The following is an 11,900-nucleotide window of genomic DNA, read 5'->3' on the forward strand; positions in this document are numbered from 1 at the left end:
GGTCAGAGGGTGCGCGGGGTTGAAAGCGGGCTTCCCGCCCCGCCCAGAGCGCCGAGGCTGCCGCCGGAGTCGCCAGCGCCGCGCCCTCGCCCACCCGCCCGCCCGCCGCTCCCGGCCCCGCTCGCCCCCTCGGCCGCCGCCGCCCGCGCCCGCGACGCCGCCGCGGCCTCCCCCGCTCAGCCCCGCGGCCCTCGCTCGCCTCGCGCCGGCAGTTTCGGGCCTACCCTTCCCCTCCCCCCGCCGCCGCCGCCGCCGCCCGCCCGCCCGCCGCGCCAGAGACTTGACCACGTAACGAGCCCAACTCCCCCGAACGCCCGCCGCTCGCCATGGATGCCGGGGTGACTGAAAGCGGACTCAACGTGACTCTCACCATTCGGCTGCTGATGCACGGCAAGGAAGTGGGGAGCATCATCGGCAAGAAAGGGGAGTCGGTGAAGAGGATCCGCGAGGAGAGCGGCGCGCGGATCAACATCTCGGAGGGCAACTGCCCGGAGAGGATCATCACCCTCACGGGCCCCACCAATGCCATCTTCAAGGCCTTCGCCATGATCATCGACAAGCTGGAGGAAGATATCAACAGCTCCATGACCAACAGCACGGCGGCCAGCCGGCCCCCGGTCACCCTGCGCCTGGTGGTGCCGGCCACCCAGTGCGGCTCCCTCATCGGCAAGGGCGGCTGTAAGATCAAAGAGATCCGCGAGAGCACGGGGGCCCAGGTGCAGGTGGCGGGGGACATGCTGCCCAACTCGACCGAGCGCGCCATCACCATCGCCGGCGTGCCGCAGTCGGTGACCGAGTGCGTCAAGCAGATCTGCCTGGTCATGCTCGAGACGCTCTCGCAGTCCCCGCAGGCCCGGGTCATGACCATCCCGTACCAGCCCATGCCGGCCAGCTCCCCGGTCATCTGCGCCGGCGGCCAGGAGCGCTGCAGCGACGCCGCGGGCTACCCGCACGCCACCCACGACCTGGAGGGACCCCCGCTCGACGCCTACTCGATCCAGGGACAACACACCATTTCGCCGCTCGACCTAGCCAAGCTCAACCAGGTGGCCAGACAACAGTCTCACTTTGCCATGATGCACGGCGGGACCGGATTCGCGGGAATTGACTCCAGCTCCCCCGAGGTGAAAGGCTATTGGGCAAGTTTGGATGCATCTACTCAAACCACCCACGAACTCACCATTCCAAATAACTTAATCGGCTGCATCATCGGGCGCCAGGGCGCCAACATTAATGAGATCCGCCAGATGTCGGGGGCCCAGATCAAAATTGCCAACCCGGTGGAGGGCTCCTCTGGCCGGCAGGTCACTATCACTGGCTCTGCCGCCAGCATTAGTCTGGCCCAGTATCTAATCAATGCCAGGCTTTCCTCTGAGAAGGGCATGGGCTGCAGCTAGAACGGAGTAGGTTCCCGCATAACCCCCTTCTGCTGTTTTCCCATGATCCAACTGTGTAATTTCTGGTCAGTGATTCCAGGTTTTAAGATAATTTGTAAGTGTTCAGTTTCTACACTTTATCATCCGCTAAGAATTTAAAAATCACATTCTCTGTTCAGCTGTTAATGCTGGGATCCATATTTAGTTTTGTAAGCTTTTCCCTGTTTTTAGTTTTGTTTTGGGTTTTTTGGCTCATGAATTTCATTTCTGTTTGTCGATAAGAAATGTAAGAGTGGAATGTTAAATTTACAGTTTAGTTCTGTAATGTCAAGAATTTAAGAATTAAAAATGGATTGGTTAAAATATGCTTCATATTTGAAAAAGCTGGGAATTGCTATCTTCAACTCTTTGTTGGTGCTTTTTTTTTCCCTCTTTTAGCCTTAGGTGTTGGGAGGGACTGGGAGGGCGGCGCGGCCGGTCGGCGGCGTTCTCCGGCTCTTCTCACCTTGTGGGTAAGATTCCGTCCCCTCAACAAAGAAAGCCCAGGCCGGTCGGGCCTGCTTGGGGATATGTAGCTCCACCCCCACTCCCCTCCCAGTGACATCCTGCCCGAGTTCCAGAGAGAGGCCTCTGCCCGTTTCTCTGTTAGGGAACACGGTTTTCTCAAATGGAAAACGTGCCCGTTCAGTAGGACCTCCTGGTGAATGGCGGAGCGTCCTTTCCCTCTAACCAGTCCTCCCTACCCCCATCTCACAAACAAAACTTAGCCAGGAACAACCAAAAAAAAACCGGGGGGGAGGGGCCTGAGGAAGGGGCTGGGGGAGGGTAAGGAAGGCCTGGGGGCGGGGGAGGAGAGGCTGGGGCTTGGGAGGGCCGGGGAGATAGTGGCCTAGGGGCTGCGAAGAGCTGGGAGGGAGGCAACAGCTGCCGGAGGGTGGGGGGCGGACAGAGGGGTCTATGGTTGTCGGTCAAGAGTGTGTGGGCCCCACGTGGCAAGCAGCCTGTCTGGATGTTATTACACCTGCCAATTGGTGTATCCAGAAACAAAAGAGGCCTGGTTTCTAATTCTTTGGCTGTGTGCGGTGTTAGAGAATCACACCGGGAATTAATCCTGCCTATTACACGGGGCAGGCCTCACGGCAAGAACATAGATATCAGCTGAGCACAAACCTGAAACTGCTGTGCGTGCCAGAAATGCAGCTTCTCAGCCAGTCCCAAAACTAACCTGAAAACTTGGCCGTTCGTTTGTCCCTGCGGTCCCCGAGGGGTGTGGGGTTAGAAGCTGCTGGCTCATACAAAATGGATGGGAAAGATCCTGCTTAAGACTAGGCTGGAACTGAAGAAGGAAAATTCTGCCAGGCAGAGCCAAAAGTTGAAACACCAGAAGACAATAGACAATTAGGTGGGATGTTAAACTGGGAGATCATTAAGAGGGCGGTGGAATTCCTGACGGGAGAGTGCAATCCCCTGTTACTGTTGGAAGCTTCTGCAAAGGACTGCTGCTCCGTCCTGGAGGTGAGATGGGGCCTGCCCATCACTGCAGGTGCACTCTGGGATCAGGCAGGCAGTGGCTGACCAGGCCCCAAATTCTGCAGTTAGGCTTGCATTCGTATTTGGGCACGTTAACCCCTTCTATGGACTTGAAAGTCTGTGTAAGGCAGAATAGCACTCCAAACCCAGTGACAATCGATGTACTTCACAAAAAGGCCACCGTAAGTGGGTAAGTTTAGAGAACATGGCAGTGCACAGTAGGTGGTAAGCAGGGAGTTGAGGCACAGCCAGGTGGGAAGGCCAATAGAAGATAATCAAATGGGCAGTGAACACAAAGCAGGGCAAGAGTGAACAGTGAGCTTGAGCTCTCCAACACCAAGAACTCCTGAAGCTTAGCAGGTCAGGGGGCCTCATGTTCCCTCACCACCTCCCAGCAGCATCCCTTAAGGGGCAAAGGTGGCCATAACTTGTGAAATAATTTAGGCTGCAAGGCCTAAGATGAATTTCAACTTGGAGAAATGACAGGCAGGGCAGTAATTAGAACACTGCCTCAATTCCCAGCGCAAAGAAACAAGTGAGGTGATGACTGCACACATCCCCTGATCTGATCACTATGTGCAGTGACACCCGACCCTATACATGTGTACAATTATTATGCATCACCTTAAAACTACCTCAAGAAAGTGTTAAGATGGATTGGGATGTGAAATTAATAAGAATAGAGCACAAAGGGGCCACTGACAGCAGGAGAGCAAAGTGAGTACAGTAGTGTAAGAAAAGACATCTGAATGGGGCCTACACTGGGGTGTAGCACATTAGGTGAATGCTCGCAATACTGACATCCTATATGGGAAGGCTGCTCCGCTCTGATCCAACCCCCTAGTGCAACCTGAGAAAGCAGAGAATGGCTCTGCACCCACATGAAAGACCCAAAAGAAACTCCGGGCTCCTGGCTTGTGCCTGGCACAGCCCTGGCCATTGCTGCCATTTGTGAACTGGCATATAGACCTCTGTCTCTTCTCTCATAAATAAGATTTTTAAGATCTGCTCACTTTCACTGGAGAGGCAATTTGCAAAGAAGAGAAAGAACTTCCATCTGCTGCTTCACTCCTCAAATGGCTGCAAACCATTGGAGCTAAGCAGATTTGATCCAAAGCCAGAAGCTTCTTCCAGGTCTGCCATTCAGGTGCAGGATCCCAAGGCTTTGAGTCATCCCCTACTGCTTTTCCAGCCCACAAGCAGGGAACTGGAAGGGAAGTGGAGTAGCCAAGACATGAACTAGTGCCCATATGGGATCCCAGCGTTTGCAAGGTGAGGATTTAGCCACTGAGCCATTGCACCATGGCCCATAAATAAAATCTTGTGGGGAAAAAAAAAAAGAGCAACAAATTCAGGCATGGGTACAGAAACCTAAGAAAATAGAATTTGACCAGTAGCAAGAAATGGAAGGGAAAGAGGGAAGTGAGTGGTGCACGCAGACAGGAGTTAGAGGGAAAAGGGGTTGAGTTTGGGAATATGTTTTTGGGGTGTCAGGCCTAGTTTGCATTTGTCACTATCTCTACTGCCCGACACAAACAGGCCCAGTAAATACTTGGAGGGAGAACGTAGGAGAGACAGGCAGAGAAGCCCCAGGGGAAAGCGACAGGGCTGAGGGAGTGGCAGTAATGCTACCAGCTGGAGCAAATTGAATGTGCACCTATCAGGTGCAAAATAAATTACAAAGATGCATATTAATATGCTTATTTATAAATGATGCACAATTAGAATTTAAATATTCACACTGTAAAACAAAACATGAAATGTTATTTAAAATAGCCTCAATTCCAATACTTGTGTTTTTTGCCCCTAGTCATTTTAGAGACCAAAGGAACACTGGAAAACACCAGTGAAGATAGGAGGGCCGCTTCAATGGAATGGGTATGCTTAAGGAACAGATTATTATTATTTTTATTCACTTATTTATCTGAAAGGTAAAGTTAAAGCAAGTGACAGAGAGGCAGAGGAAGAGAGCCATCCTCCATCTGCTGGTTCATTCCCCAAATTACTACAACTGGACTTGGGCCAGGCCGAAGCCAGGAGCCAGGAGCTTCTTGCAGGTCTCCCGTGTGAATGCAGTGGCCCAAGCACTTGGGCTGTCCTCCACTGCTTTCCAAAGCACATTAGCAGGGAACTGGATCAAAAGTGGAGCAGCCAGGACTCACTCCTATGGAGCCTGGCACTGCAGGTGGCAGATTTACCAACAACAGTGCTGGCCCCTGGAACAGAATTTTCTAGTAGCATTGGGGAAAGCCAGATTATCAGGAAAGGAGGAGGGCCTGGGAACTAAGGAAATGGAAACTGGAGTATAGGTGGTGCAGATGCTTCATGAAAACTTGAAGAGAAGCAGGGAAACGATTTTTGTTTTGGAAAGGAACTTCACTAAGGAATTTTTTTTTTAAAGATTTATTTTATTTTTATTGCAAAGTCAGATATACAGAGAGGAGGAGAGACAGAGAGGAACATCCTCCGTCAGATGATTCACTCCCCAAGTGAGCCGCAACAGCTGGTGCTGCACCGATCTGAAGTCAGGAGCCAGGAGCTCTCTTGGGTCTCCCACACAGGTGCAGGATCCCAAGGCTTTGAGACATCCTTGACTGCTTTCCCAGGCCACAAGCAGGGAACTGGATGGGAAGTGGAACTGCTGGGATTAGAACTGGCACATATGGAATCCCGGCGCCTTCAAGGCGAGGACTTTAGCCAGTAAGCCATCACGCCGGGCCCACTAAAGGATTTTTGTTTTGGAAAAGAACCTTGCCTTCCCAGTAAGCAAGGTGAAGGTAAAGGTGCTAGCACTCATTTGGCGCATAGTCACTAAACTTGGAATGATCCAGAGAAGATCCGCATGGCCCCTCAGCAAGCAAGACATGCAAATTTGTGAAGTGTTCCATTATATCTTGGTAATAGGGGGAAAATGGTGTTTGGGGGAGAATAGATAGCAAAGAAAGGGAGGTGGGGGGCATCCCTATACCTACAAAAACATGTCATGGAAAATAAGAACAATTTAAAAAATCAAAAAATGTTAAAAAGGCACAGGTTAGAGAGGAGTGGATGGAGGAGGGTCCTAGACCAGTGACTACCACACGAGGCAATGTGATGCCTGGAGTGTTTCTCCCTTCGTGTCTTTTGCTTATGGGGACCTGCATTCAGAGATCCTCCCTTTGCCTTTTGTCTTTGGGGCAGTTTGAGCATGTCCTGTTCCCTTCTGGGTTGGAGACCTAGACATCAAAAAGGCCCCCCACAGCTGCCTGCTATTAGGCCACAGTCACTGGCCACAGTCAGGAGGAGCTTGGGCAGGGCAACAGTCAAGGGAGTTGTGTTGTGAGGTTAGAAGGCGGGTCTCCCCCCAGCTCCACCCACTCCCTTGTCTCACGCAGCTAGTGTGTGCTGTGTGCACACACGTGTACACCACCTCCCTGCCCCCTTCCAGTCCGAGCTCACTGGGTGGGCTCCACAAGCGAGCCCCTCCATCTGAAAGCACTGCTGGAGGTGATCCCCACAACCATCCCGGCCCCTGCCACAGGCCTGGTTTCTGATACACAGACATCTGTGAGCGCCCGGGAGAGAAAAAGCGGAAGTTACCAAAACCCTGCAGGAACCCTGGGTCCTGTTGGTGCTTTGTTGGTTGCGGCAACGCAGGAAGGAACTCCCACAGATCTGCTCTCAACATCTCCCATGGCAGAAGAGAAAGGGAAGTGAACTGGCCCCCAAGACCCGAGCCCCTGACCCCAGGGGCGCAAGGCTGCCACACCTGTGTCCTCAGGATGAAGGCCAAGTGCAAGCGGCCTCCTGCCTTCTCTCACCTGCACCCAGGCTGGCTGAGGGAGCCGTGGCTGGGGACAGAGGGCCCTGTGAGAGCAAGCCCGGCCCTAAACCTGACCAGTGTCGGCCAGCCCCGTGGGGTGTCCTGAGGCCCCCAGATGAACTCCCTCCCAGAGCTCGTGGGGCTCCTTGCCGTCCAGGTCATTGGGAAGCCGCGTTACAGGTGAGAAAGCCGAGGCGGCAGCCATGAAGTCACATGGCCTGGGTTAGGGCTCATGGCAGCCAAGCCGTTGTTTGGTTGTCTGCAGTGGGGCTCTCAAGTGGCTCCTACCCACTCTTCGGACTGTTTAAGCCAGGAAAATTGCCCTGGGAGAGTCTAAATAAACTGGCCATTGTTTTCTCTTTAGTAAAATTTCCTACCTCATTCTTATTTTAAGACAGCAATACACGTCTTTCTAGAACACACGTGAATGTGCAGTACACACAAAAATCCATATTGCTAGCTTTACTATCGTCTATCCCTTCCTAAACACAATTTCACTAGATATGCTACTGGTTGTGTGTGTGTGTGCTTTTGTTGTTGTTTTTTAATTTATTTATTTGTCAGGAAGTGTTTAACAGAGAAGCCTTCCATCAGCTATTTCATTCTTCAAGCGGCCACAAAAGCCAGGGCAAAGCCAGACCAAATAAGATGCTTTCTTGCTGTTTCTCTTTTTAATCTCTTTTTAAATGTATTTATTTTCATTGCAAACACAGACTTACAGAGAGGAGAGATGGAGAGAGAGATCTTCCATTTGGTTCACTCCCTAAACAGCCACAACAGACGAGCTGACCTATCCGAAGCCAAGAGCCAGGACCCTCCTCCTGGGGTTTTTCACACGGGTGCAGGGTCCCAAGGCTTTGGGCCGTCCTTGACTGCTTTCCCAGGCCACAGGCAGGGAGCTGGATGGGAAGTGGAGCAGCCGGGCATGAACTGGCGTCCATAGGGATCCCAGTGCTTGAAGGGAGAGGATTAGTCAGTTGAGCCATTGCACCAGCCCCTTTTTCTGTCTTTTCTACAGTAGCCATCCTGGTGGATGTGAAATGGTACCTCGAGAAAGTTGTAACTTTCATTCCATATGCTTATTGGTCAGTAATGTCTTCTTTTAGAAAAATCACTTCAGACCTGTTATCCACTGAGAAATGTTGTCCATTGGGTTGTCTATAAAAATTATTATTATTATTGAGTTCTATGAGTACTTCATGTAGTCTGTGTACTGGGGATTTTGTCTGATTTATAATTTGCAAATATTCTCTCCTGTTCTTGTGGATTGTCTTTTTTTTTTAAGATTTATTTATTTTTATTACAAAGTCAGATATACAGAGAGGAGAGACAGAGAGGAAGATCTTCCATCTGATGATTCACTCCCCAAGTAAGTGCAACACCCGGTGCTGAGCCGATCCGAAGCCGGGAACCAGGAACCTCTTCCAGGTCTCCCACGCGGGTACAGGATCCCAAGGCTTTGGGCCGTCCTCGACTGCTTTTCCAGGCCACAAGCAGGGAGCTGGATGGGAAGTGGAGCTGCCGGGATTAGAACCACTGACCACATGGGATCCCGGGGTGTTCAAGGCGAGGACTTTAGCTGCTAGGCCACGCCGCCGGGCCCTTGTGGATTGTCTTTTAACTTTCTTCATAATGTCTTTGAAGTTTTTCATTTGGATGAAATCCAATTTATCTCTCTTTTTCTCTCTCTGCTTATGCCTTGGTCATATTTCAGGAATATTTACTTAACCCAAGATCATGAAGAATTATTCTCATTTTTTTCATCTAAGATTGCCATAGGCCCAGCTAAAACACTATAAAAGTTCAGAAGCCCGGCGCCAAGCCTAGTGACTAAACTCCTCGCCTTACATGCGCCAGGATCCCATATGGGCACCGGTTCGTATCCCTCCTGCTCCACTTCCCTTCCAGCTCCCTGCTTGATCCCTGGGAAAGCAGTGGACAGCCCAAAGTCTTGAGTCTCTGCACTCACATGGGAGACCCAGAAGAAGCTCCTGGCTGTAGATCAGCTCAGTTCTGGCTGTTGCGGCCACTTGAGAAGGGAAGCACCGGACAGATTTTTCTCTCTGTCGCTCCTCATCTCTGTAATTATGACTTTCCATAAAAAATAAACAAACAAATAAAATACTAAAAAATAACTTCAGAAAAAGTATAACTCTTGGTGACTTTGTGTTTGGATCTTTGATCCATTTTGAATTAATTTTAATATATGTTGGGCCCAGCACCATAGCACAGCAGTTATCCTCACCTTGAACCCGCTGGGATCCCATATGGGCGCTGGTTCTAATCCCGGTGATCCCGTTTCCCATCCAGCTCCCTGCTTGTGGCCTGGGAAAGCAGTAGAGGTTGGCCCAAAGCTTTGGGACTCTGTACCTGCATGGGAGACCAGGAAGAGGTTCCTGGCTCCTGGCTTCGGATTGGCATAGCACCAGCCGTTGTGGCCGCTCGAGGAGTGAATCAACGGACAGAAGATCTTTCTCTGTGTCTCTCCTTCTCTGTATATCTGCCTTTCCAATAAAAATAAATCTTTAAAAAAATTTTAGTGTATGTTAAACAAATCCAGATTTATTCTTTTGTATTTGTCTATCCAGTTGTACTGATACCATTTGTTGAACAAAATGTAATATATTCTCTGTATTCATTTTGACGTATTTTCATGTTAGAGACAGAGGTCTTCCATCTGCTAATTCCTCTCTGAACTGCCACTAGAGCGAGGGTTTCCCTCCTGGGTGACAGCCACCCAGGTCTAGGCAGGGGTCAGCATTTGCTGTCTCCAGGGTGCTGACTGGCAGGACATTGGAACCTACACCAGGCACGCCAGCATGGGGCATCCCATCCAGCCTCCTACCAGCTACACCACACAAGAGCCTCCAAGAGCCAATCTGAAGCCAGGAGCCCGGAGCCTTTTCCGGATCTCCTACATGGGTGCAGGGTCCCAAGGCTTTGGGCTGTCCTCGACTGCTTTCCCAGGCCACAAGCAGATTTACAAAGAGGAGACCCCACAACTGGGGTGGCCAGGTTTAGAAATGACACCAATTTGGGATCCCAGAGCGTGCATGGACTTTAACTGCTAGGCCACCGCACTAGGTCCCATTGTATTCTATTTTCTTTTTTTAAAAAAAATCTATTGTTTTGGGTTTTTTTTTTTTGTGATTTATTAGATGGAATTCCATCTTCTTTATTTTTTTTAATTAATTATTATGCATTATGTGACAGTTTCATAGGCTCTAATCTATTGTTTTTTAATTGGAAAGGCAGATATACAAAGAGGACGAGAGACAGAGAGGAAGATCTTCCATCTGCTGATTCACTCCCAAAGTGACCGCAATGGCCAGAGCTGAGTCAATCCAAAGCCAGGATCCCAGAGCTTCTTCTGGATCTGCCATGCTTCTTCTGGTCAGTCCTCGACTGTTTTCCCAGGCTACAAGCAGGAAGCTGGATGGGAAGCGGGGCCGCCAGGATTAGAGCCGGTGCCCATATGGGATCCTGCTGCGTCCGGACTTTAGCCACTAGTCTACCATGCCGGGCCCTCTTTTTTATTTTTTTAAGACTCATTTATTCTTCATGGAAAGTCAGATTTTACAGAGTGAAGGAGAGACAGAAATATCTTCCATCTGCTAGTTCACTCCATAAGTGGCCAGAATAGAACTGGGCTAATCTGAAGCCAGGAGCCAAGAGTTTCTCCAGGGTCTCCCACACAGGTGCAGGATCCCAAGGCTTTGGGCTGTCCTTGACTGCTTTCCCAGGCCACAAGCAGGGAGCTGGATGGGAAGCGGGGCAGCAGTACATGAACCGCGCCCATATGGGATCCTGGTGCGTGCAAGGAGAGGATGTCAGCCGCTAGGCAATGGTTCTGGGCCCAGCAGATCTGTTTCTGAGGAATCTCCATGCTGTCTTTCATGATGGTTGTACTGGTATACTTTGCAACCAATACTGTATTAGAGGGTCTTTTTCCCCACATTTTCTCCAACAATTTGTGTATTTTTTTTTTATTTTTTGGATGATAACCATTCTTCTTCTGGTTTTATTTAAAAATTGTGATTTGCATTAATATAAAATCTTTCCTCATGATTTCTGCATATGCATGTTATCTGTTATTTCTTTATATAATTTATATATTGTTTTCCAGGAGCTATGTGTTTTATCTTACCAATGATAAACACGCTGTTTATCTTTAGCATATTAGTCCTTTGTGATTAATATTATAAAGGGCCCGGCTTGATAGCCTGATGGCTAAATGCTCACCTTGCATATGCCAAGATCCCATATGGGCATCAGTTCCTATCCTGGCTGCCCTGCTTCCCTTCCAGCTCCCTGCTTGTGGCCTGGGAAAGCAGTCGCGGACGGCCCAAAGCCTTGGATTCCTGCACCCGCGTGGAAAACCAGGAAGAGGCTCTGTGCTCTTGGCTTCAGATTGGCTTAGCTCCGACCGTTGCGGCTGCTTGGGGAATTCTTCATTTGATGGGAGATCTTCCTCTCTATCTCTTCTCCTCTCTGTATATCTGACTTTTCAATAACAATAATAATAATAAATCTCTTAAAAATATATTTTTGATTGCTTCTCAGCCTTTTGGCTAAGATCAAGTGTAAAAATATATTTTTGGGCCTGGTGCAATTTCTCAGTGGCTTTCCTCCTGCAGGCACCAAGGTCCCATTTGCGTACATGTAATGGCTTACATAGTTGGGTCCCTGATACTCCCGTTCCGAGTGTTGCTGCTGCGAGTGTGTAGAATGGAGGACTCATGCAGGAGCTTTGTCCCCTCTTTGTTTCTCTCTCCCCCTCTCTTACCCCCTCTCTTTCAAGTAAACAAAATAAACAAACATTTGCAAAGAATTTAGAGCTTTATTACAGGAAAGATGGCCTCAGCACTCCTGAGCAGTCTCCTCGTAGCCCTTTGTAGAACAGAAACAGGAAGCCAGAGCTTAGCAGGAGGACAGGATATTCTCGCTCACCACAAATTGATAGAATTATAGTTGAGCCGCGCAGATCCTGTCCTTTCGCAACTTGTGTCCATGGCTCTGGTGAATGCCCTTCTGCCTGACTGCTCCCTGGACGGGGTGGTCAGAAGCCGTTACAAAGTGGATTTTGTGTCCAAGGTGACCAGGCCCCGGATAGGGCTTTTCTCCCTTTCTGTGGTTTTCCACATCCTTAACAACACTGAAGATTGTGCTTTGTTTCCTGGTAGGTAAAGAAG

At 49.9% G+C, this 11,900-nt stretch overlaps 1 protein-coding gene, 1 non-coding gene and 1 pseudogene across 2 annotated transcripts; all 3 read left to right on the plus strand.

Moving 5' to 3' along the window:
* The first annotated feature begins 22 nt into the window (after nucleotides 1-22).
* PCBP1 (poly(rC) binding protein 1) lies at nucleotides 23-1,739 on the plus strand. Its single transcript, XM_004580063.3, has one exon. The coding sequence runs from the start codon at nucleotides 327-329 to the stop codon at nucleotides 1,395-1,397; it is 1,071 nt and encodes a 356-aa protein (XP_004580120.1). The 5' UTR covers nucleotides 23-326; the 3' UTR covers nucleotides 1,398-1,739.
* Nucleotides 1,740-5,689: 3,950 nt separating this feature from the next.
* Nucleotides 5,690-5,800, plus strand: LOC118760740 (U6 spliceosomal RNA). Its single transcript, XR_004996960.2, has one exon. It is a non-coding gene; the product is annotated as a U6 spliceosomal RNA (small nuclear RNA).
* A 5,459-nt stretch (nucleotides 5,801-11,259) lies between these two features.
* On the plus strand, nucleotides 11,260-11,387 carry LOC118760806 (U2 spliceosomal RNA; annotated as a pseudogene).
* The last annotated feature ends 513 nt before the right edge of the window (nucleotides 11,388-11,900 follow it).

Source organism: Ochotona princeps, chromosome 8 (assembly GCF_030435755.1).
Source record: "Ochotona princeps isolate mOchPri1 chromosome 8, mOchPri1.hap1, whole genome shotgun sequence".
Classification (NCBI taxonomy): domain Eukaryota; kingdom Metazoa; phylum Chordata; class Mammalia; order Lagomorpha; family Ochotonidae; genus Ochotona; species Ochotona princeps.

Excerpts from the sequence above, each read along its gene's own strand:
- PCBP1 (XM_004580063.3), top strand. The coding sequence starts at position 327 with ATGGATGCCGGGGTGACTGAAAGCGGACTCAACGTGACTCTCACCATT.